This window comes from Parasteatoda tepidariorum, chromosome 11 (genome assembly GCF_982258835.1).
Source record: "Parasteatoda tepidariorum strain Cologne lab strain chromosome 11, Ptep-v5.0, whole genome shotgun sequence".
Lineage (NCBI taxonomy): Eukaryota > Metazoa > Arthropoda > Arachnida > Araneae > Theridiidae > Parasteatoda > Parasteatoda tepidariorum.
In genome coordinates, this window is record NC_141765.1 from 90,046,200 (window position 1) to 90,073,983 (window position 27,784).

Below are 27,784 nucleotides of genomic sequence, written 5' to 3' on the forward strand. Positions count from 1 at the left end.
AAACTGATGAAGTTATTTGCCATAAGTTTAATACTGCCTACAACAACAGTTTCTGTCAAAAAACAGTTTTCCGGAATGAATTTGGCCTGTTCAAAATTATAGAGCAGTCTTTAAGCAAAATCGTTTAAATTTTTATTTTATAACTTGAAAAAGCTATCACATGATCAAGTAGATAAAATTATCACAATATTTAAAAATATTGCAAATTACAGGATAACCATTAACAAATTTTTTAAACCATTTTCCTTCTTAGACCATTTCATGTAATTTATGATCATATGCTGGGAAATGATTTGTATATCATTAAATTTTAAAAAATTTAATCAAATTAAGTAATGCAAATTTTAAAAAAGTGTTGGTCGTAAAAAGTTGTAGAGAAGTATCTTAATAGTTTTTTTATTGCTAAGCAAAATAATTCCTTCAAAATTAATGTTTTTTTTCCCTTTTTCTTCCCTCTCCTAACTCCTGCCTCTTATAATTAATTTAAAATAAATGTTTTAAAGTTAAAGTATATTTCCTACTAAATGTTAATTCTTATTTTTCACTTAAGGGGTTTATTTTAATTTTAATAATTTTTAACCCTATAAACTTTCTTTAAATCAAAGTATTTTACTTTCAATTTTTTATAAAAACAAAAAAATTTATTTTTTTAAATTTAATTCTATGAACTAATTTTTTAATGTTAAAATTTATGTTTCAATAGACTTATATAATATGATAAAAAAACATGAATTTTTCCATAATTTTTAATTATTTTAATTTATCTAAATTTTATTTCTGATAAATTGATTCCGATTCTGTTTTTTTTTTTCTTCTAAGTAATCAGTTTTACAGCATCTCATTTTAAACATTTAAAAGTATTCAATTTTATGCAAAAATATTACAAGATTTACTGACAAAAAGAATTTAGTGCCTAGAACAATGATGTTTATATTACAATTACTACAGTACAGAACCCGTTATCCGGAAATCAAGAAACCGGAACGAAACTCGATAAATTATCTGCCATTTTTTAAAAAAATGATGTTTTCCTCATAAGATTTTGGGATTTTTCTTTTTATTTTGAAAGATGTTTACCTTACCATCATTTTGGAAATAATCATTAGTGTATTACTTCATCGTTTTTTCTTCTTTTTAAGATTATTTCTAAATATTTTTTTTTTAGTTGGGTTTAACAATAAAAAACAACGGCTTTTTGTAGCGATTCAGAAATCCGGAAAAATCAGTTATCCGGAATAGCGATGGTCCCGATCGTTCCGGATAATCGGTTCTCTACTCTACTATCAATTGCTGCCAACATGTGTGTCTAAATATTTTGGCATCCGGCCCTTCATTGGTCAATCTGCCCATTCTAGGCTCTAGCACAAATGTTTTTTGTTAGCTAAATCATTAGTTAAATTATAAACAGTTTGAACCTCAGTCCACAGATTCATCCTGGCTCAGAAATGTTTTTTGGACCGTTCACCTGTTTGTTTCCAACTTGTGGAACAATTGCTACCATTGCACCTGGACGTAGTCTTTCATTTGTTTGTTTTAACTGTTGACAAGTAGGCCATTATATTTGCCTGTGTCTTAAAAAAGAGCATAATAGATCTTAAGGAAATTGTTAGGCCTGGTTGCAAGAGAGAAGAACCTTGGCTGTTTTTGTATTTTCTTAATTTTTCATTTTGCAGTTTAATTCTGTTTATTTCACCACAGATAAAACTTTGGTGCTGTGGGTGTCAGCTAGAATTGTCATACGAGCAGGACAACTTCTTTGCGCCTGGACTTGATTATAGGAACGGAACTGAGCATAAGACTGTAGGATTCATATTATAAATAGGAAAGTTATTATAATTTTTAATATTTTATTTCAAGATTTTTTTTACTCCAATTTTAATAATTTATTTTGTGTAGTGCAGCATTTGCTTGGAGCTCTTACTTTGAGGTTAGACTTTTTACAAGTAGAACCAAATTCTTCATAAATTTTCTGATCTTTATACGATTCAACCAGACATAAAACTGACTGGAACTTAAAAGAAAAATCTTCAAATCAGTTTTAACATCCTGAAACTTTCCTTAGCTTGGCCTGTAGTTTGGGACGCTTTAAATTATGTGTTAGGTTGTTGTATTGCATCAGTATGATTTATATGACAACTTGTGCCATAAAAACTATCCATAACTTATAACTGAATAATCCTCCTAACTTTGTGTGGTAATAGGACTTATCCCCATGGTTTTAATTAGTTTTAAGCTATGTCCTTAAAACTGCAAATGTTCCATTAACTTTGAGGCAACCATTGATGTTTTTAAGAATAGATTTCACACAGTAATGTTGAAGCTGTCCAAGATGTAATCTAAAGATGCTAGAATGTTGCAGCTTGAGTATGGTGGAGAAGTTTTCATCATTAAACAAGAAGTATAATGTAAACCAGACTATCCCAGAAGCTCAAGTAACTGGAATTTTAAGATATTTATGCAAAAAATGTAATTTTTTATTATTTATTTTTTTTTTTTTGAAAAAGAACAATTGGTGCATTCAAAAATTCACCACAAAATTGTCCATAAATGGCACATCTACATGAATTTAAACACAGAGTTGTGTCAAGGTCAGGTTTAAGTAGAATTTGAAATTTTTAGTAAAAGGAGAGGGAATTAATGGGAGAAAATATGATAAATTAAAAAAAAAAAAAAGAAATTTCTAAGATAGTGTTTTGATTACTGCGTATATGTAAAGCTTTTTTGGATTAAACTCTTAACATGTAATCACTGGTATTTTGTACAAAGATTAAATAGGAACAGGAATAATGAATATTAAGTATCTTTAGATTAAATGCAGGGGTTTCTTCTGTTTCTAACATTTTCTCCCAAGACATGTTTCATTTTAATAATTTTCTTTTATCAGAGATTGTATTAGGCAGGTTATAAAGAGCATTTCCGATAGGCTTTTTCCTCTTCATTTTTGTTTTTCCCCTTGAAAGTTCGGTAATATAAGAAGCTAAGATTTTAAATGTTAAAATTTATTTAGAATTAATAACTTCTTTTACAAACTATTGTTTTTATTATGGCACTGCATATTTTAAGAAAATAATAGACTGTTTCTGATAGACCTTTTTTTCTGTTAACATTGTTTTGATTTTTTCCTGATATTATGGTAATATGGAAAAAATGAAATATTTAGGTTTGAAATTTGCAAATAACTCATGGGGATTTTTTTTATGTCAATTTGTTTCATTATTTTTTGTTATTTTTAATGTCCAAATTAGAAAGAAATCATTGAAAAGCTCTTGAGATATAAATTATAAAGTTGTATTTTTATTGTTAACCTGATTATTGTAATAATTCCAAGTGTTTTTTTTTCTTTTTTCCTACACATTTTTTAACTATCCATTGTTCTAACTACAGGGATGAGATTCTTCCGCGGATTCGCGGATTTCCGCTTTTTCTCAGATTTTTCCATTTTTTCCCGCTAATTACCGCTGAAATTTATTTTTTTTTGCACAAGTTAAAATATTTTATGAGGAATTTAATTTTCCGCGGAGCGAAATTATTGAAGTCCTCATTCCTCCCTCTGAAGTTTCTCTAAAAATCATTTCCTTGGGATAAAACTGGTTGACCTTTATACAGGGATGAGATTTTTTTCACCTTTGTCTCTCGAATTTCAGCCTTTTTATCAAAAACTCAGATTCTCTAAAAGTTTCGTTTTTTTTAATATTTTTTTTTATTTATTTATAAATATCCAGTTTTTTTTTTTAAAAAAAATTCAGTCGTTGAAGTCAAATAATTATATTTATTTACGATTTTCAAAGAAAAACAGAAAATTCAAACTACGTCCTAGCTGCTAACCCTTCCGCATGTTTACTTATATTAGCTATTTTCTCTGATTTCACGCACAGAAAATAAGATTTTCCGTATTTTTTATCCGTCGATGGGATAGCTGGTATTTTCGTAATTTAGACGTCGCTGCTTCTTGTATTCTGGAGTGAAAGCAAACAAAAAAAGCAAGAAAAAAAAATCTGAGGTGGATTTGCGGTGAAAATATTTATTTGCTCATTCAATTAATCTTGTAAATTTTTATTTATTGTGTAAACAAAAAACAATTCAAACGAACCTTTCAGAAATCCCAAGTCCAGACTCTGCAAATATCTCGATTTTTATTCACGCGATTTTAATATCAATCATCGATTTTCGTATTTACCTGATTTAAAAGTTGCGCATTGCAATTCTTATTTACGCTTTTTAAATATCGTACATTATGACTCGTATTTACGAGATTTAAAAATCTAATATCGTGTTTTGTATTTTTGCATTTTTAAAATCGCGATGTTATTATCAAACATCGATTTTCGTATTAACCTGATTTAAAAGTTGAACGTTGCGATTCTTATTCAGGCCATTTAAATAATGTACATTGCGATTCTTATTTACGAGATTTAAAAAACCAATATCCCGATTTGTATTTACGAGCTTTTAAAACCCTATGTAGCTACGCGAGCTTAAAATCCAATGTCGTGATTCGTTTTTGCGTTTGTAATATTGCGCGATTTTAAAATTATGCATCTTGATCTAAAAATTACTCATCATGATTTGTATTTTCGCACTTTTTAAATTCAATGTAGAGTTTCATATTCACGTGATTTAAAAGCCTCATATAGGGATTTATAATCACATGGTTTACAAGTTTAAAAATCGCACTTTTTTTGTCAAATTTTTGTTTATATATATATATATTTATTCTTGGATTTCCTCTTTTTTACTTTCTGCCTACTCTCATCCCGGTAACTATAAGAACATATTTCTTATGTTAGTAAACTTTTTGCTCCATTATCAAGCTTTTGAGTTTACCGCTTAAAAAATATTTTTCCAAAACAATACTGATTGAAACTAAAACTAGCAGTAATATCAAAAAAAGCAATTTTTTCCGCAAGAAGAAAGCTATTAATTTTTTAAAAATAAATAAGTGATTCAACTAAGAAATAAATGAACCGAAATTCCACAAAATCAAATTACAGTTTTGGTTAATAAAATGCTAATTCTTTTGGAAATTTTACAAAATGTTGTTCCAGCTTTCTAAATTCAAAGTATTCAAAATTAAATAATTCACCGTCAGCATCTTTCATATGATACTCTGTTTAAATTTGCTGAACACTCTCTTTTGGGGTTTTTTTTTTTTTTTAGTTTCCTCATTGTGTTTAAATCTTTAATTTCTCTTTGTTGGTTCCACTTGATGGGTTTAAAGAAATAGAACAACATGTTAGAGAAAGAACTGATCGCAAAGACATGGAAACCTTTCTCAGAAAAAGAGGGGGAGGTATTTTAAATTTTTTTAAATATTTTTTTTTTTTTTAAATATTGAAGGAATGCTTTACTTGAGGGTGTCTTGGAGTGAGATTCTACTTTCCTCGTTCCCTATGTTAGCCTATGGAGAATTATATGATTCTCAGACTACTCTTTATTTAGTCACTAATTCATATTTTGGAATTTTATTTGCTTCATTTTATGCTTCGAAATGTCTACTACTAAGCTTCCTTACAAAATTTTTTGTTGGAAGATTTTAAGTATTTTTAAAACCTTTCTAAAATTAACATGTTCTTTAAAGGACTGAATTTTGGGAAATAAGCTTTAATTACAAGTTTATTTTTAGCATTTTTGGAAAAATTTTAAGATAGATTAAAAGCTTAAGACACTCTCTCTAACTTAAGATTAATATTCTAATTCTAGGTTTTATGCATATTACGTAAACCTTAAATTATTTTCGATAATTCTAATCATCAGAATCAAAATTTCCTTCTAAACCCTTTTCAACAGAATTACCCATAGCAAAAATGACCTTTTGCACCACAGGAGGTTGAAGCCAGCTTTCACTGTGATTTATGACTCTCCCTACCACTTTTTCTTATGTGCATTCTCATGTATTTCATGCTTAGATTTTGTCCAGGAACGTTTGCTTTAGATTATCCTAGATTGCTAATATGGGACACTGTAAAATTAAAAAAAGGTTGCATTTGTCCCATTGGCATAATCAGATAAAATTTATTGGGGGGGGGAGACCATACTTAAGACTGTTATTTTCAAGTCTCTTGAGAAAAAGTGAAAAATATTACCCTTGCCCTTATTATATCTCTCTCTCTCTATATCAGAGGTCGCCAAAGTGGTCTATATAGACCCCCAGGGGTCTATTTAACATAAGCGGGGGTCGATCTGAGCCAGGGGGTCGATCCGAACCGGAAGGGTCGATTGGTCGAAGGATTACCAGTATTTTTCAGATATGTGACAATTATAAATAAAAGAAGAAGACTTGGAAATATATACAGGTAATCTTCAAAAATTGAGCGACGATTTTAAACTGCGTTTTGTTGATTTGGAAAACATTGACATCCCTGATTGGATTATTGTGCCATTCTCTGCTCAAATTGAAAACGTGGACATCAGCCTGCAAGATGAGCTTGCTGAATTATTATGGGGATCTGAAGCAAAAACGCTTTTTAAAAATTTAACAATAAGCAAATTTTTGACAAATATAAATATAATGCAAAAATATGTAAGACTTTACGAAATAGCTCAGCCGTTTATGATAGCATTTCCAAGTTCCTATATGGTTTAAGCCGGTTTCAGTCACGTAATTTCAATCTTAACTAAGAACAGAAATAAATTAAATGTGGAGTTTCGAGGGGATTTAAGATTAAAATTGACCAATTTTGAACCCAATATAACGAACCTTGCAAAAAAAAAAAAAAAAAAAACACCAGGCACACCCATGTCATTGATTAAGAAGCAATAAATCCGTAGTTACTTTACTTATTATTTCTACCTACTTATAATTACTTATTATTTTATAAATATTGAGGTATTTATATTTCAACATTAATATATTTTTCATAAAACTATTGTTACACTATGTACTATTACTTTAATAAATGTTCAAAATCATAAAATAAATGTACAAACTCAGTATCTAATAGAGTTTAATTTTAATTAACAGAAAATTACTTTTATGGGGGTCTATGGAGATTTCGAAAAATTATGTAGGGGTCGATGATCAAAAAAGTTTGGCAACCCCTGCTCTATATATATATATATATATAGGAACCGATATACACACATAAATTGATAAAAAAATTTCTTTATCTTTTTCTTAATGAACTACAAAAACATGACATCAAACAAAAGAAAATTATATTTCACAATCAAATCAATATCTTTTACTAACATTCAATAGATAATTATGAAAACTGAAACATCTTGTTTTTATAATGCAGAGTGTTCCATAATCTACATCCTCATATATAATTTTAGAATCATCTTTAAGAATTAAGTTTAAATAAATATACAAATTAGGAATCGCAAACTATCATTTAAGAGTGGGAAAAAACGATAAGAAAATTCTAAGAATCACTATTAGGATAAATGGAATTAAAACTTTAAAACCAGTTTGATTGCCGAATTTAATTTGAAGTGTCTCAAACAAGTGTCTTTCAATTCCTATATGTTTTTTTGGCAACTAAACATACATTTCTAATCTCACCTTCTCAATTCTAATTCTGTGGGACGATTTCTGTGTAAGTTAAAAGTACAAATCGCAGTATTCATCCAAAATTATGTCGAGTGGAGATTTCTTCATTTGATTAGCTTGGTCATTATTTTGATATTTTTTATGTTTTGTATGCATATATTTTTTTACATTTTTTAATTGTATGAAGGAATTGTAACTTTTTAGAAAAAAGTTATATTTAATTTTAGTTAAAGGCGATAATCAGTAAAAAGATTGATATCCATCGAATTTAAATCAATTTTTTTTATTTGTCATGACATTTACAGAATACATTTTTCTTTTCGAAAACTATCAGTGGGACTTTGTAAAGAAAAATAAAGAAAAGATTTCTTTTCATGGCTCTCTTATTATTTTTAAAATGTCATTAATAAAATATTTAGCATAATCTATGTGTAATTATAACGATATATATATATTAGTCATTTGATTTGAACTTCATATTATCTTGCTTTTTGTACTTTTTGGGAGTGCTGTTGAGATGATAATAAACTATTGAAGGAAAAGAAAATAACTATGATAACTTTAAAAATAACAAATATAACTATAAAATATTACGCTTTACTTAGAATTGTAGAAAGAACACAAAACACATATAAGCTTTATGAATGAATCTTCTTAGAATTTAAGCTTGAAAACACTGAAATTATCTAAATTTAAAAAATCGGAAAAAAGTAACAATGAATAGTAGAACCACGCTTAGAATTTAAAACACTATGCATGTAACAGTAATGAATAAAATTTAAAGAGTGAATAACGAAGTAAAAGAAATAACTGTAAAAAAAATTTTTATTGAAATTTATAATTTTAAATAATTAAATTGATAAGATTTAAGTTTAATTTTTTTGTTATAAAAGGAACAACTGCTTATTTCATTCACCAGGAAAATAAGAAATTCCTGCTTTTTAGTCCTTTTCTGAAGTAAGGCATGACCTCCTTGGTCAGACCTCCCAGACAGTGTGAAATGGGGGTATTGACATGATTGACGACTTAACTGTACTACTTGGGGGAAAGAAAAACACCTGGTTATATTTCTCCAGGTGTTTCATCAAAGTTTTTCCTGACTCCAACACACCCTTAAGAGGTTTATGGTTGAAAATGATAAAGAGTAGTGGAAGTCTGATGGATTGAAGAATCAAAAATTATATCAACTGATATATACTGTTAGTTTAGAAAAAAAAAGTTTTAAACTGTTATTGTGCGTAAACAATAATTTGATTCATCCACATTGAAATCCTCAGTCAGAGCTTTTTTATCTTCATCTGTATTGGATTATTCTTAAACTTTTAAAACCTCTTAAAACTCATCGGGACTATTCTTAAATTTTTTTTAAAAAAAAAGTTTTAGAATGTAAGCATAACATGCAAACAATAATTAGTTGCAGTAGGCTGCTGGCTATCCAATTATGTGGCTGAAGGATAGGCCATATTATTACTAAAAAAGACTGCTACTTTGGCTGAGAAAATAAATTAAAAATTGGTAGCTAAGTTTTCTCAAGATTTCTTAAAAAATATTTAAACTTAGCTTTCACTTTAGCATTTCAAAAACAGTCCCTAAGTTTTATGAAATTTTTACTGAATTTTTTTAAATTTTAAAATTTTTGGTAAATACAAATTGATCAAAAATATTTATTTTTTCACCGTTTTATTAATACTTAAAAAATCGTTCGGATCTTGGCCAATGGCTGCGAAAAACGTTTCCACACCCTGGGCGATACTGAAAACAGTGCTCTTAACTTAATTTTAGAAAAGGAAGATGAATTTTAAACGAATTATTATTTTTTTCCTTGAATTGTCTTGCTGATGTAGTCACAATGTTGTAGAAAATTGCTTTTTATATTTTAAATTACAATATTTCTACCAGAAAATTATAAAAATCTTCAGTGAGTGGCCAAATTATTATGACCACCTGACAGTTTTATGCAAAATGAGCTATTGCATTACAGTGTTACCACTAGAGGGCAAGATAGCTACAACAAGGGAATGCAAGGCTAGTGAACCATCAATTGCACTATGTTGCATGGGAAAATATGGCTGAAAAACTCAACTTAACTGAGTTTGAAAACGGGATGATTGTAAGCGCTCGAAATGCCGGAACCCGTATCAGCAAAATGGCTGCTCTTGTGAAGTGTTTGAGAGCAACTGTTATTAATGTATACAGAGAGTGAACTATCAACCAGAAAACCGGGTCTCAAAGTCATGCTTGTAGTCTTCATAAGCTACTGAATGCTCGAGCTGAAAGGAAACTTGCCAGAGTTGTCTAGTTCAACAGAAGAGGGACAGTATGCCAAATAGTGGAGAATCTTAATGAAGGTGCAACTGCAAGCATCTCTCAATGAGCTGTGCATCACATATTACACCGTATAGGCTATGGGAGCCGACGACCTGTTTGAGAGCTTCTGCTGTCCACCTTGAACTAGAGCAGAGGACTCCAGTTTGAAAAGGAGCATAAGGATTGAACAGTAGATGACTAGAAAAGGGTCGTGTGCTCTGATGAATCGCATTTTCAATTACACTATGCTAATGGCAAGATTCAGATACGGCAAAAACAACATGAAAGCATGGACCTCAACTGCATTGCCACAATACTTAGAGTTGGTAGAGGCAATGTTATGGTTTGACGGGTGTTTTCTTGGCATTACATGGTTTCTTTGATTCCTGTAGAACAATGTCTGAATGCTCAAGGGTATTTAAGTGTTAACGCAGATCAGGTGCACCCTGTTATGTTAATGGTGTACCCTTCCAAGCATGAATATTTTCAGCAAGACGATGCTCCTTGGCATACAGCTCGTATTGCTGTCAGATAGTTTGAAGAACATGAAGGTGACTTTACCTTGCTTCATTGGCCCGCACAATCACCAGATCTCAATCCAATTAAAAATTTGGGGTATGAGATCGAACAGGGAATCAGACAGCTGGATCCAGTGCCATCCAATCTGATGGAACTGAAAAGTGCAGTTCATTGGATATGGGGTCAAATTCCTCCTACCACCTACCAACATCTCATAGAATCTGTGCCAAGAAGAATTCTAGCAGTATAACAGGCTAAAGGTGGTTCAACAGTGTATAGAAGGGGTGGTCATAATAATTTTGCCACTCAGTTTATATCTACCCTAAATCTTGATTTCAGAAACATATAGATACATAGCAACAAGATTAATAGCAATTAATGCACTCAAGGTTAAAAAAGAAAATCGTTAGTTTTATTAATGAGAATATAACCTCAAGTATTCTAGTATATATATTTATTATAGGTAATATTTTTAATGGGCATAGTCTTATGACATTACAAATATAAAAACATAAACCTTAAAATTTATTTTTTCATGCTTTAGTAGACATAGACAGCTTCAGAATCTTTAAAACACACTGTTTAGCAGTTTTATTTTTATTGAAATTAGTGCCAAATAATTTTTGACTCTCTGTTATTGTAGAGTTTTGAATTATGTAAGTGGTTGAAAACTTAGAGATGTTTTAACATCTTAAAGCAATAATTCTCAACATTTTTTGCCCCATGCATTTCTTTCATCACTGTTAGAAGATCAGTTGCCTGCCCCAGTATAAAATCCACAAAGGCTAATACCATACATTTTAGTTTCAGATTATTTTCTAAAAATTTTTAAAAATTAAATATGAATTGTTGCTATAATGTGGATAAAAAAGTATACATAGTTGCATGCTTTTATAAACTGAAATTAAAGACCTAAAATCCTAAATAAAAAGAAAATATAATTATTTTAGTGGAAAAAGTTTAATTTCCATACCTACACTAGAAAAAGAAAAGTTAAATTAGTCTAGACTAGAGTGCCTGTATTGAAAAGAGTGATGACAATATCCAAGAGCGCATGCACTGCCGTCAGATTTTTGTCCAAGGGGGTTGCCAGCTGATACACCGAAATTGGCGCCACTCGCTCATTTGGTGTTATTCTGAAGGTTCTGTTATTCTAAGAGTATATACTAAAGTATCATTAATATAAACTTTAAGATTGGAAGGCACATGATATTACAGATTTTTTAGGAAACATTGTCTAGCATCTGAAATTGTTAAAAAATTAACGTCAACGAAAAAAAAAAGACTTATGAAAAGACTTCAGCTTTTAATAAACGCCTTAAATAAAATATAAAAATTAATAATGATTATGCCATTTATTTCAGAAATAATAATTAATAATACAAATTATATAATTTATTATTATTTATTACTTTTTCTGGAAAAAATTATCGCATATTCACCTGAAAAGGTATTGTTTATTTCAACAAATTGTAAACAAAAATTTCCATAATTAGTTGAAATTTAAAACAAACTAGCATTTTATACAGTTGGTAACGAAAAGTAAATAAATGCTACTTTGTAATGCGCATTGTAACGTTGTAACGCGCCAACATGTCAAAGTAATATCGCCAAACTCTGCACTTCTGAAGTTTTGATAAAAAGATGCTCAAATCTTAAAATTTATAAGTAATTTAGATAGAAATTATGTGCATTAAAAGTAAATACATTTATTCTTATCTAACCATTAGTTATTTCATCACCTTGTTCTCTTTACAATGAGATAAACATAACTTTATATGCACGCAAGTAAGTGATAATAAGGATAAATTCTAATAACTAACAACTATCCAAATTTTCAGCCATAATTTTAACATTTACTGTAACTGTGAAGTTTCTTATTGAAAAAAAGTAAGTAATGAACTTATTACATGCATTTATTAATACAGAACATAATTTTTTTGAGTCAGATAATTTTCACTCCGTGTAAATCCAATGGCGAATTTTCCACTCTCGCCTCCGGCGGTAAAGTTTTTCTTTCCACCAATCAGGAATCGTTTCTCCCTTGTCCACTCTCTTTTACTCTAGGCTCTCTAGTCTAGACAATAGTGAAAATTGCACATCTTAAATTGAAAATGAGGTGTCTACCTTTTAAATAAATAGAATTTTGAGATTTAAAATCATACAATCAAAAATTACAGCAATATGTAAGTATTGTAAACTCTTATTGCTGAAGTGAGAATAAATTTAATTTTTGTCTCTGTTAATTTTATACATGATTTTATGGTATTGTGTTGGTGAATTTGTCATTTAAATGTTTAAATCAACATACGCTAACATTAAAAAGAAAAAAAAAGCAAATATGCTAATTATTTTAATGGCACCTTTGTTGGATAATAAATCACATTAGCAACTTCCTCAAAATCAAACTGTGCACTTATTTGCAATTATTAATTTCACTTTACTTTGGGGTTTTGTTGTTTTGTAATTTTTGGCTTATAAAAATGTTTCATTTGCAAAATATATTATGAAACTTTTATACACATACAAAATTGTATTCTCTAATATACACCTTTAACTGGAATAATTATCAAAAAATATTATTTACCCATCGTTTCTATGGCTGTAATTTTCTTGAAATGTGTATTCTTTTACTATACAATTTCAATAAATTTAAATTTACTCTTTTTTAACAGGATTACGTACTTACCAAAGAAGAACTTCCAAAAGAACGAGTTATTAATTCTAATATGAAAAGAGTGGATCCATGCCATTACGCTCTACAAAATCTTTTTCCAAAAACCCCCAGAAGTATTAGGGGATTTGTAAAACAAAAAAGGGTAAGCATTTTTTGTTGTTGTATAGTGCTCTGTATAGTTTTATTACAATTATTAGCAGGGTTGACTGACTTAAATCACTTAGATTTTTTTAAAGAAAAAATGTTTAAATTCATTAAAAACAATTCTCATGTAGTTATATATATTAATTTTTAAATTTAGGACTTCAATAACCTTTGGACTACTGTTTTCCTAACAACTTTGTTTTGATTATTAACACGGGAAGACAGTCACCTTCTGGATGAACGTTAAAACGTGAAGGGATCATGGATAGGCCCTAAATTAAATTGGTTAATATGATGCTGAAAAACGTTAAAATTTCTTTTAGAAATATAACACGTTTGAATCATGAACGTTGAATGTTTATTGCTTAAGGATTTGAAACTTTTCGCTATTTTTGCACTAAATTTAATAAAACATAATATTTACATCTTTGAAAAATAGTATATAATTTATTATATTATACTTAATATGATTATTTTAATGCACACATGAATATATATATATAGTGATATTTATTTATATTTTGTTTTTTCAGAGACAATTGTTGCACATAGAAATTTCATTTTCCTTATAAAAAAGTGGTTACAAATCGTTAGTTCTCGTTCTCTCCAGCAAACCTTCCTTTTGAGGATGATTTTAATTTCTATTTTGGTGAATTCAGGCAATAAATGTTTAACTTGTAGTTCATGACTCAAACGCGGTTTAATTGCATGTTTGCTAGCGTTGGTTACTAATAAGTGACATACCGAGGTTTTCGATTTTCATACACAGTTAGGTAACATCGATGGTTTTTATACAAAATTAGTGGATTTTTGTTAAATAGCAAAGCATTTATTTTACTTATTTTTGCAAAATTTTCATGAACATTGTAAGCAAGTAGAAATCACTTTAATTGGGAACATAAAATAATGCCCTGAATTCATCAGACACAAGATATAAAATGATTTGTAGAACAAACTGTAAGATGTGCGGGAATATTCAACGGCCCTAGTAATTGATAAAACGTCTATTACAGGCGGAAAAAAGCTGGAAATTCCTTCTAATTATTCACAAAAAGTAGATATAGATAGAAAACTCAGCTACTAATGAAAACGGATGACCAGTTGTCTAGTTTTTAACAAATTAGAATGCATATGGTAATAAAATTTATAGTTCTATTGATATATGGTACTCTTTTGAAATTACTTTTCAACTCAAAACAAGTCTAAATCTTTATTAAAATACTAAAAAAAAACATGCTCTTACATAATAAATTGTGAAAAAACTACATTTTATCATTTTTGATTAGCAAAAATTGTGGCAGTTATAGTCGCTAACCTAACTTCATATAATATTTCATTGGATGCATGGATCTGGTTGACAGTCAGTGGGTTCTATCTTGATAATGAAACAAAAAAAAAAATGGAATTATTTACTAATGTTGCAGATAAATAAATTAAATAATGAAATAGAAATCTCTTGCAAAAGTTGCTTGAAATTAAATTTTTTCTAGCCCATTCCTTCATGCACCTGTCGAAATGACGGCATGTTTTAGATTTTGTTTCTTCTGCAAGTGGCATTTCCGAGCTAGGGTGTTCAAAACTGATGAGCCAAAAACAATCTATTTCTTATGCCCGGAATTATGTTTATTTTTCAAACTGTACACCAGGTAGCTACACCAGACTGTTTGTAATGTATTTAAAAATAGTTTATTTCTACTAGGTGTCAGTACTTTTTCATATTTGAAGCAAAAAATTAACCCAAAAATTAAAATTAAATACTTATATTGATTTTATATTTATAAATTAAGAACGATAAAAAAAGTAATTTTTATTACTGCACAGATTCTAGTTATAATTTTTTTTTTTTTTTTTCTAAAATGATTAAAAATATTTTTTGAGTGCTTGAAAAGTACTTAAAAGGTACTTATGTTTGGTTGAAAAATCTGGCTACACACCCTGTCAGAGTCTCTGCCGTCACAGATTTCACAAGACTCTGCCATCTTGTACAGCATAAATCTCTTTTCAAACTTTTGGAATGTTTAAAAATATTTCTAAGAAAAAGGATTTTAAACATGTCAAGGATTTAAGAAAGTGAGGGTAAAGAAAAAATTTTATCACCTAAAAACGTTTTAAAAAATGTACTTCACTTTTTTAAACTTTTGGATTTTATTACACCACTAATGATATGATTAACAAGCTATATTAGAAGCTGTTCGTCTTCTAATTTTTTTTTCAATATTTTATTACATTAAAATAGCAACTGACCATTTTATCAGGAAAATATAAATTGTTAAAAAGTGTGCTCAATTTATCGCATTGTCTTAAAATAATATTTCATTACTCCTATTCTCTCTTAGTAAATGTATTTTATAAACTAAATTATCTTAAAGCAACTGCTGAAATTAAAAAGAATAATATATAATTTATTTTTTCAAATGTGGTATTAAAAGTTAAAAGAATTCAACATACATAAACAAAGCAGGAAAGGAACGAAAATGTTGCCAAAACTATGCCTAGGATCTAGTTTTATATCAACGAAAATTTAAAAAAGATATGTTTTAATAATTCACAATTCTATATCTTTGTTTTTAAATTGTTTTCTTACTTTTTATATTTACTCATGATAGTTTTAAAAGTAAAGTTTTCTCTACATCCAAACGCACCACACTAAAAGGTCATATTTTCAGATTTTTTTTCATTAAATTTCCTACATCATTTTTTCTTCCATTGAAATAACAAGGAGAAATGAAAGGTAAAAAATTTTACCTTGAATCACCCGCCAATCACTTGATTTTATTATTGGGATAAGAATTAACCATATCTCTCTGACTACCTACATTGCAACTTTATGATATATTTTCAATTATAATATTTTAAATGTATTTTTAATTTTGAAAAAAGTTCATGATGTTTTTATTGAAAATCCTGTTACTGAAATTATTCAAAAAATTTTTTAGAAACAAACTGGATTTGTACAGAGGAAGAGAATGTTCTATAAGTCGCTTACAGAAATTGTGGTATTTGTTTAGTTATATTTGTTATCTTATGTTTTAATAATTCATAATTCTATGCCATTATCTTTAAATTGTTTTCTTACTTATACTGTTGAACCTGTATATCTCGAATCTCATGGGAAAGGTGAAAAATTTGAGATTTAGAGGTTTCGAGTTATACAGGTACTTTAAAAAATTAAATTTATTTTAAAAATTCTATTAAAAGTGCCTTAATTCTTTTTAGTAGAAAAAAATAGGCATTTCTTTAAATTAATTATACTACACACATCTATTAACATAAATTGTTTTTAACATACATTTTACGCTAAAAATAAATTTTAGAAGATTTCTGACGTATAACCTTATTTGTTTCGATTATTCTTTTAAGGTTAGAAAGAGCGCAAATCCCTCGTAGCCAACATTTTCCTGGGATTCAAAAAAAGTTAATTAGAATTCTACCTCTTTTGCATTCACTTTTGGTTCATCAATATGATCTTCAGCTTCTTCATTTGATATTCCTTTGACATTATATATAATTTCAGCATCTGTCAATGTGCCGCATGTTGCCAGGCAGTTTTCAACTTGTGAAAATCTTCAAAATCAATGTCAACATTAAATCCAGTTTTTATTGCATTTCTTTGGCGAACCTGGCACTGAATTTTCAGCATCAACAGTTTCTTCTTCCTTTCTGATGCTTTCACCCTCTTGTTCATCATCTTCATTGCTAATCTTTAAACCATTTTGGATAGTTTTTAGACACTGGCAAAACAGTAATTCTGATAGCATCTAAAATCTTTATTTTTGGAAGAAAACTTTTTTCATCAATGGCATTTACAAGTTTGCATACCAATGGTTTTCTATAGTTCACTTTAATTCTGTGGTCTTGCAATTTTGAGGTTTCTATTCTTAGCTTTCTTATCTATGTTGAAAAGCTAACCCCTGGTGGTCACTACTCATTAACCCCTCACTTACTGCCTGAAACATTGTATTCCTTTCTAGTTAAGGAAGTGCAGGGATAGTGATTGAAATTCCAAGAAGCACCCCAACCTGTTCATCCCAACTTTCTGTGGTGTCACGAAATTCATCTCTGCACTGATAAAGAAAGTTTTGACATCTGTGCTCTATTATTAGAAATTCAAGGAACGGAGGTTTTAAAAAAAAAATTTCGACATAAGCATGTAAAATACATTGATTTTAGACAGTAGATGTAGGGAATTTTTGAGATATAGAGATTTTCGAGATAAAGAGGTTCAAGATAAAATGGTTCAACTTATTTACTCATATGATAATTTTAAAAGTAATTTTTTCTTTACATCCAAATACACTATACTAAAAGGTCATATTTTAAGATTTTTTTCATTAAATTTCCTTCATCTTTTTTCTTCCATTGAATAAACAGGGAGAAATAAAAGGTAAAACATTTTACCTTGAATAACCCGCCAACCAATTATAATATTTTTAATTTTGAAAAAAGTTAATGATGTTTTTATTGATAATCGTATTACTGAAATTACTTTAAAAAATTTTTAGAAACGAAGAGTTTTAGATCGAAGAAAATATTTAGCACAGAAGAAGAGAAAACGTCTTGCAGAAAATTTGGTATTTTTTTAATTATATTTGTTATCTTATGTTGCTTATTCACATATTTCAAATATGTATTGAATATATAGGAATTATCTCTTTTGTTTTTATTATCAAAATTTCCAAAGCTAAAATGATGGTCTCACTAGTAACAACTTGTAGCAGTTCCACAAGTTGCATTGCATCTACAAGTCGCGTAGAAGTTCACATAATAAAATGTAATATTTGTGATAAACTTAAATAAATGTATCGATCTGTTAGCTAAATGTTTAATATTTGGAATTTGTAAGGTATAAATCCTGTCAAGAAACAAAAGAGAAATTTAAGTGAAAGGCTTGTTCTATTGAAAGTAAATTAAATTAATTAGGGTTGTTTTTAATATTTTGAGTTGTAAGTTAATTTATAGTTTTTAACAGAGGTTTCTACAAGAATTATTTATATAGAACATATAATGTTGTGCCAACTGTTCAGAAAAAAAAAGTAGACTACTAGACTTCTGTTTCTCTTGATTTATCGAGAATTCTCGTTCTTTTGAGACACACTAGAAAATTTTTTGAACATTAAAATATTTTTTCTAAAATTTATTTTTTAGTTTGATAAGTAAATCCAATAAAAGTCTGACAAACTAAAAAGTTTAAGTAACAAAAAGTTCAGGAAGTTAATAAAAACAAATGACAGAAAATTGATAGTAACATTCAAAAGGGTAATTTTTTTCATGAAGATTAGCATCTGAATTTTCTTATTTAAAGCTTTCAGAAAACCTGAACTTTAGTTAATCCCATTATTATATTTTTTTTTTCATTTTTCTTTAACAAAAATAAAAAAATATAAAAGAAGCTTTTAAAATCAAAACTTTTTTTTGCTTAGTGTACAGTTAATTCTCTTGATATTAAATTTAAGTTTATTTATAGTAATTAGGCTCACTTGGTTTTGATCTTTAGATTTTCTTCGTTACAGTTTAATAATTTTTATTGGAAACTAAATTAGAGATATTTTAAAATAAAGAGCAAATAAAAAAATTTTTTTAATTTACATAAAGAAAGAGATTGCAGACAATATAGTTAAATCCCTTTAAATTAAAAAAAGGAGAAATTATTAAATTTATGTGATAGGGTGTTTTGACTTGCATCTGTTTAATGTTTCTTTAAATTAAACTACCCATATAATTACTGACTTCTTTACACAAGACTAAAGTCACAAATAAATATTAAGTACATTGGAATAAGTTCTGAGCAATGTTTTTTCTTTTTCTTCTGTTTTTTGTTTATCCACTTTTGCTGTTGGCAACTCACAAAGTCACAACTTTCTGTAATTTTAAACATTTATATATAAACAGTGAAACCTCCATTAAGAGGACACTCTCGGGACCAAAAAAAATTTTCTCTATAGGGGGAGGGTACATTAATAAAGAATCAATACTCAAGCCATAAATTGTTTTTAGAATAATTGGAATGATTTAGAAATAGTTAAATAATCAACAACTATTTACATTAACATTTATTTAAACATAACGAAATTATAATATTTATGGTACAAAAAGAGAAGATTAAGAAATCTGATATATGCCTTTGTTATACTATTATCCAGTTGAAAGGAAAGATGTGACAGAAGTTTGTTTTAAGCGACTGTGACTCACCATATCTTCATGGTATATTTTTTATCATTTAGCACCAATTTCATCATTTTTTGATAAATAAAAATTTCTCAGTTCCTCAATACAAGTTTAAGCATCACTTAAAGTTTTCACTTTTGGATCGTATTCAGAAAGCAGTTGAGTATCAGTGTCTTCATTTTCACTCTCGGCATCATTATTTGCAAACATCAACAATTTCGTCCATATTTAAATCATTTTTTTGACATTTAATATTTTCATCAATGTTTATAAAATCATTACCATTGACAACACTTTCTCTAGTCAAGCGAATCAAATTTGTTAATTCAGAAAAGGAATCATCAGAATTTGTGTCATCGAAACATCTGTAAGGATATGGCATTCTGATGTATCTTTTTTGGAGCCTGCCTTAGTTAAACAGTTTAAAATGGTTGAGCTTTTTGCTTTTTTCCCAGGCTGCTATTATCCACAAAGATTGTAAAACATCAATTTTTATGTTTTCTTTATTTGGCCCATCTAAGTTTGTAATCAAGTGTATTAAAATTAGTTGCCAATGAAACACTTTAAAGTTTTTAGTAACACTTTGTCAAGTGGTTGGCAAACAAATCTAACATTTGGAGAAAAGAATGCAATTTTTACATTCTTCAGATTAATGTTTGGGTGAGATGCTGCTTTATCAAGAAAAAGAACTTTCTTGTTTTTACGGCCCATTTTTCTATCAAGTTTAAGCAACCACTCAGTCATAAAAGCCTGGGTCATCCATGCTCGTCGATTTTCTTTCTATTGTATTCTAAGCCTAAAAAATTCATTCCTTTAAAACACCTGGGCCTATTTGATTTTCTTATAATCAATGGGGGCTCTTGTTCTCCAGTCATACTTGCTGAAAGTAAAATCGTCAATCTTTCTTTTGATATTTTACCTCCATCTTACTTTTCACCTTTTAAACACAAAGTTTTTTCAGGCAATGCTCGGAAAAAAATACCAGTCTCATCAGCATTTAATGCATCATCGGGTGCATAGTCCTTCAATAAGGAAGGTAGCTTCTCCAACCATTCCTTTACCATGTCAGTAGCCACGGAAGCGGACTCTCCGCTTATTGGTTTAAAAGAAATCATATACTTCTTTCTGAACTTCTAATCATCCATTAGAAGCTTTAAAATTCTTTATCTCCAATTTCTCAGCTGCCTCTCTAGCCTTTTCGTGTAATATTGGTCCTGATACTAGAAATTTTTTGCTTCTAACTTGAAAAAAAAAATTCAAAAACGCATCTGTCAATTTTAAATTCAGCTCTGTTCTCCGAAGACATTCTAATTTGGTTTTTATTTCCATTTTCGCATCGAAGTTTCATAAATTATTCTCCATTTTTAATGATGTCTGCTGCCTGAGTCTTTCCAACTTTAAAGTTTTCGGCCAATTTTTAGACATTGCTTTTTTGATGTTTGGAATAGTTTAAAAGTTCAATTTTTTCCTTCAAAGTAAAAACTTTATGAGGCATTGTTAAACAAGAAGAGACTTTCTCAAGAATAAAATTCTTTTAAAAGTCTTATCTCAAATACTTTTTCAATAGATGTAGTTACAAAAAAATGAAAATGTTTTTCATAATTATGCAGATATTCAAGTTAGTCATATAGTATGGAATAGACACTTATATTCCTATGTCACGACTCCAACAAGCTATATTAGAAGCTGTTAGTCTTCTAATTTTTTTTATCAATATTTTATTTCATTAAAATAGCAACCGACCATTTTATCAAGAAAATATAAATTGTTACAAACATTGCTCCATTTATCGCATTGTCTTAAAATGAACTTTCATAACTCTTATTCTCTCTTAGTAAATGTATTTTAGAAATTAAATTAACTTAAAGCAAGCTGCTGAAATTAAAAAGAATATTGCAAGATTTATTTTTTCAAATGTGATATAAGAAGTTAAAAGAATTCAACATACATAAACAAAGCAGGAAAGGAATGAAAATGTTGCCGAAGATATGCCTAGGATCTAGTTTTATATCATCTGAAATTTAAAAAAAATATGTTTTAATAATTCACAATTCTATATCTTTGTTTTTAAATTGTTTTCTTACTTTTTATATTTACTCATGATAATTTTAAAAGTAAAGTTTTCTTTACATCCAAACACACCACACTAAAAGGTCATATTTTCAGATTTTTTTCATTAAATTTCCTATGTCTTCTCTTTCATTAAAATAACAGAAGAATCAACCTGACTAACTACATTGCAGCTTTATAATATATATTCAATATTCAATTATAATATTTTAAATGTATTTTTAATTTTGAAAAAATTTCATGATGTTTTTATTGATAATACTATTACTAAAATTTCTTAAAAAAATTTTTTAGGAACTATCTAGAGTTCTACAGAATAAGACAAAACATCCTAAAAAGGTTGTAGTATATTTTACTTATATTTGTTATCTTTTGTTGCCAATTCAAATATTTCAAATATCTATTCTGCCTTTTTTATTGCAGTTTTTTTATTATTATTATCAAGTTTTCCAAAGCTAGAATGATTTAAATTTAAAAAAAGTTTTAAATGCTATTTAGAAATTTAAAAAAAATTCAACATACATAAAAAAAAGCAGGAAAGGAACAAAAATGTCACCATAACTTTGCCTGAGATCTAGTTTTATATCTTTTAAAATTTTAAAAAGTGATGTTTTAATAATTTATAACTCTGTATCTTTATATTGTTTTTTTTTTTACTTTTTTATATTTACTCATATGATAGTTTTAAAAGTAAAGTTGTTTTTTTTACATACGAGTAAACCACACTAAACGGTCATTGTGAAATCGCACTGTCTTGACAATAATTTCTCAGAGCCCTAGACTCTTACAAAAAAACGTCTTTACTTCACAGCCACTTCATGCGAACTCTTACCTATTCATTACCTCTACACTTGATCACCGTGCCATCACAACATTGCGCTTCACCCGGTATAGCGAAATCTGAACCATACAGTAGGATAGTATGTATAAAAATATATTTAACACTTAATTGTAAATAAAACAGATGAATAGAATGCTTGTTACAATTACTAACACTTAAAATATGCAAAATGCAGATAAAAATAGTAGAAATATGACAAATGTATAGTTGCCTGGTTATAACACATAATATATACAATTACTATATACAAGTCAAATTTCTACAAAAATGTATATACAACTATAGGTGAAAAGAATCCTTGATACGATATTGCAATAGAAATCTCACCTGACCAAGAAGATTTTAGAACTGACAAAGGGCCTCTAGCTTCGCGTCAATACATAAGTTTAAAAGGTGATATTCCCATCGTACAATTTGGTACTTCTTGCTACGCAAAAAGTATATATGGAATATATTTATCTCAATCGGTAGGATCTGAATGGATCACATGGTGTAACTTCTGTTTAAATACCCTATTCCATTTTTCTATTAAACCATTCAAAGCTGGGTAAGATGCAGGGCCAGATTTAAGCTTGGTGGGGCCCTAAGCTACTGAAAATGATGGGGCCCTTATAAGTTCAATTCCATTTCTATACACCTAAAGTAAACTGTCATTATTTTTTATTGTTGCAACATTACATTATTAAAAAATTTGATAATATTACTTTATTGTTAAATACAGGGTGTTTATAAAGTCCCTGACCCATTTTGATGTTTAATAACTCATAAAATAAGGGATTAAAATTAATAACATAGATGGTTAGATAGACTCAAAAAGTTTCATGACCCTTGTCAATGAACTTCCACGCGTTGTAAGGGAAGGTTTTCTATCTTCCTACTATGTGCGATTTTGGATAAATAAAAACGAAGTAAATTGGAGACATCACAACATTTAATATACACAGTTATTTACAAGTTAATATAAAATATATAAATCCATTAATACTTTTACATCCCAATGTCTGGAACGTCAAGATAGTAATTAATATTGAGTTGTCTTAGCAATGTTGTTTTTATTTTTCATAAAACTAAATATAAATGCTTGTTATGTTATTGCTCTTGCGCACCACAGCACTCCCCCCTAGTGAGTTACTCGAACGATGAAGAACCTCATGTGTAACGTGCTGGAATGCACACTGTACGTCCAGATCTAGTCACTTGGGGTGGAATAACAAGCTTCACTCTTTTGTTTCCATTGCCTTGCTTTGTAGCAGCTTTAGAAATTGTAGACGATGAAATAGGCCCAAAATTCTTTTCAACCAGTAAAGGTGTTTCTGAAGTCCTTTCAGATTCTGTAGAATTGTCCGAAAAATAGGGCTTTATTCTATCTATAGATACATTAACTATAGATACATTTCTGCTTCGAGTGATGACGAAATAGTACGGGTTTTAATTTTTCCATGGTGCTTTTTAAATTCTGAATGAATTCTGATTGCGCTTCAATGTTTGAATTTTCAAAAAAGTCATATGGTAGTTTTATATTTTCACCATACAAGAGTTCTGCTGGGGTGGCTTGACAGTCATCTCGCAAGGTTGTGCGTAAACCAAGTAGAATAATCGGAAGTGACTTTGTCCAGCTCGGATTTTCATGACACATTATGCTTGCTTTCAAAGTACGATGCCAACGTTCTACACAGCCATTAGCTTGTGGGTGATATGCAGTAGTTCTATTTCTTTTAAAACCAAGTAGTTTTGAAAGTTCTTGGAACAATTGAGACTCAAATTGCGCACCCTGATCGGTTGTAATAACGCTTGGAATTCCGTAGCGAGCGATCCAATTTTTTAATAAAGCATCAGAAACTGTCTCTGCTCGAATATCAGGTAAAGGAATGGCTTCTGCCCATCGCGTGTAGCGATCAATTATCGTAAGGCAATAACGAAATCCTTCTGATGATGGCAAGGGTCCAATCAGGTCTAGATTAATGTCTTGAAATCGTTGACCAACTATAGGATATTCTTGTAATGGAGAATGATTATGTTTAGAAATTTTGGATTTCTGGCATTTCAAACAACTCTTGGTCCAATCACGAATGTCTTTATTTATTGATGGCCAAATAAATTTTGATGTAACTAATCGAACAGTCGCTTTAATTCCAGGATGAGAGAGATTGTGAACACTTTTGAATACTAGTTTTCTAAAGTTAACTGGAATAAATGGTCTTTTAATTTTTGTGGTTGTATCGCAATATAATGAATGATTAGAGCCAAAAATAGGAACTAGCTCAAATTTCAAAGAAGAGTTTTGAGACGTCATTAAATCTTTTAACTCATCGTCGATTTCTTGAGCTTTGGCTAGGGATTCAAAGTCAATTTCGGAAGTAATTCTTATTTCTTCCAATCTTGAAAGAGCGTCAGCAACCATGTTATCTTTTCCAGAAATGTGTTGAATTTCTAATGTGAATTGGCTAATGTACTCCAAATGTCTTTGTTGGCGGGGTGATGCTTTCTCCAAGTTTTGTCGGAAAGCGTATACCAGCGGCTTGTGATCAGTGAATAACGTAAATTCTCGACCCTCCAACAAATATCAGAAATGCTTAATAGACGAATATGCAGCTAGCAGTTCACGATCGTAGGTGCTATAATTCTTTTGTGTAGGTGTCAGTCGAACAGAAAAGAAACCTAGCGGTTGCCAATCATTATTGACGAGTTGTTGCACCACTCCACCTATCGCTATATTGGAAGCGTCTACCATAAGGGCAAGTTTAGCAGATGGCACTGGATGAGACAAAATTGCTGCAGATTTTAACAATTCTTTGGATTTCGTAAAAGCATTTGAAGCTTCGTCTGACCATTCGATAGTTCGATTATCATTCTTTTTGCTGTTTTTTAAATAATCATGTAAGCATGCTTGGTTTTAGTTTCTCTGGAGCCAATCTACGCACTCTAGATGTTGTGGGTGGGCCTTTTGTAACAATAGCATGAGTGACATTATGGTTGAAGTTAACTTTATTCAGTTCTATTTTTTCTGAAGATAAGTTTTTGAATTCTTGCAGTAGAGAATGAATATCTGGATCTAGATTATTACTATCGAGGGGTGTTAAAAATGAAGATGGTCCTTTGATTATTTTAGTTGAGACTGTCGATGATGTTAAAGGATCAAGCAAACGTTTTTGTTTAACGTCTACCAAAAGTCCATGTGCCTTAAGAAAATCTGCGCCAATTATTGGCTTTGAGACGTCTGCTATGATGAAATTCCATTTGAAACGTCTTCTCAAGCCTAAATCTAAACTGATAAGTTGCTTGCCGTAACTTTTGATTGAACTTGAATTTGCAGCATAAAGTTTAAAATCAGATGGGAACAGTTTATTGGGTTTTGGCGGTGGAATTACAGACACGTCAGCCCCAGTGTCAATAAGATAGTGCCTTTTGCTTGACTTGTCAAAAAGAAAGAGGCGGCAATTTGGATGGCCATAGTCGTTGGCCTCTTCAATCGACCGGCCCGTTAGTTTTCCGAAGTATTTGTTGGTTTTTGAAATTGGCAAGGTTTAACACAGCGATGTTTCCAAACACCACAGCCTTGTTTCCAAATTTAAAATGGTACCAAAATAACTTATAACGAGAAGATTGGGATCTCGAACGACTACAGTCTCGAGCTGTTACAGATTTATCTTGAGGTCTACTCCTTGTGATGAATGTATCAAATTTCTTAGTTAATTCTGCAATACTAATCTCCAATGAATTAAATTTTTCGTTACTAATGTTATTATGCTCAAAAGTTTTACTGGATACTTTATCAACTGTACATAGCTCTGTTGAGCTAAATATACCAATAATTTTGTCTGCCATCTTATCCAAAGAATCAGAGCTAATAGATAATATAGCTTGAACCTGTTGTGGTAGCCTCTGTAGCCAAAGTGATTTTAACAACTCCTCAGAAATGGAATTTTCAGCCAAACCTTTCATTTGTCGCAACAAGTCAGATGGACGCTTATCGCCAAGATTAAGTGTAATAAACACCTTTTTTAACCTGGCTTCTTCAGAATCTGTCAATCTACTTAACAATGCATTTTTTAAGGCGTCGTATTTTCCATTCATTGGCGGGTTTAACAAAATATCCTCAACGAAATCTAAGACATTTTCGTCTAATGAGGCAACGACAATGTTATACTTAGTTAAATCACGAGTAATATTGCCGTTAGCAAACTGTGCTTCAAGTTGTAAGAACCATAACTTAGGTTTATGTCGCCAAAAAATTGGCGGTTTAACTGCCACTTTGTTTACTTCTAAATTCACATTATCTTGAGTTGATGAATTTAAATTATCGTTTGTGCTTTCCTCCATGTTTAATATAAAGATAATTATAAAATAATGGTAATGCACAAACCTTTCTTTCATCCAAATAAAATCTTCGCACTGTTAAACTAATCACGTCCTGAGGTCACCAGTTGTAAGGGAAGGTTTTCTATCTTCCTACTATGTGCGATTTTGGATAAATAAAAACGAAGTAAATTGGAGACATCACAACATTTAATATACACAGTTATTTACAAGTTAATATAAAATATATAAATCCATTAATACTTTTACATCCCAATGTCTGGAACGTCAAGATAGTAATTAATATTGAGTTGTCTTAGCAACGTTGTTTTTATTTTTCATAAAACTAAATATAAATGCTTGTTATGTTATTGCTCTTGCGCACCACAGCGTGCCCCCTTCGTCGCACGGAGAATATCAAGTCGATTTCACGCCAGGTAGCAGCAAACATGTCGGCATCCACAGAGGCTATTGCGGTTGTAATTCTGGCTTTTAGGTCATCAATGTTCGACACGATCCTCCTGTAAACATTGTCCTTTATAAATCCCCAAAGAAAAAAGTCCAGCGGCGTTATATCAGCTGATCTGGGTGGCCAAGGAATTGGACCTTCTCGCCCAATCCATCTTCCTGGAAAATGGTCATTCAAAGAACTAAGAACGATGATACCCCAATGAGGTGGTGCACCATCTTGTTGCAAAAAGACATGTGGCTCTTCTAGTTGTGGAAATACGAAGTTTTCCAACATGTCTAAATATACGACTGATGAGACCATCTTTTCTGTAAAAAAGAAAGGCCCAATGACTCGGTCGTGCATTAGTCCACACCGCACATTAACCTTTGGGGAATACCTTTGTGTCTCACGGTATTCATGGGGGCTTTCAGATCCCCATATGCGTACATTATGGCGATTAACAATGCCAGAAACATGAAAGGATGCTTCGTCGGAGAACATTATGCGCTTCAAAAAATCAGCATCATCTTCTACCCTTCCTACCATATCTGTTACAAGCGCCATCCTCTTAGGCCTGACGTCCGGTTCCAAACCTTGAACAATTTGAACTTTGTATGCATGTAGTCTTAATTGTTTCTTAATAACCTTATACACCGTCGAAATTGGCATATCCAATTCTCTTGCCACTGATCTCACAGATCTTCTATGATTGTCTAAAAATGTCTGTCTGACATGCTCAACGTCAAAATCACTTGTGCAGGGACGTCCGGAATGTTTCTTATCTGCGATACTTCCAGTTTCTAGAGAATTCTTTTTCAGCCG

At 30.0% G+C, this 27,784-nt stretch overlaps 1 protein-coding gene across 40 annotated transcripts in view; it reads left to right on the forward strand.

Moving 5' to 3' along the window:
- The window catches only part of LOC107452993 (uncharacterized), an 87,366-nt gene that overhangs the window by 10,831 nt on the left and 48,751 nt on the right, over positions 1-27,784 (forward strand). For 32 of the 40 annotated variants that reach the window (XM_087154866.1, XM_087154872.1, XM_043051434.2 and 29 more), the window contains exons 4-7: positions 12,994-13,137; positions 16,076-16,135; positions 17,642-17,710; positions 21,669-21,713. In XM_087154866.1, coding sequence (XP_087010992.1) covers positions 12,994-13,137; positions 16,076-16,135; positions 17,642-17,710; positions 21,669-21,713 — 318 coding nt within the window. Of the gene's footprint in view, positions 1-5,144; positions 5,291-12,993; positions 13,138-16,075; positions 16,136-17,641; positions 17,711-21,668; positions 21,714-27,784 lie in introns of those variants that run through there. The other 8 variants (XM_087154877.1, XM_071187905.2, XM_043051437.3 and 5 more) reach the window with 2 other exon arrangements.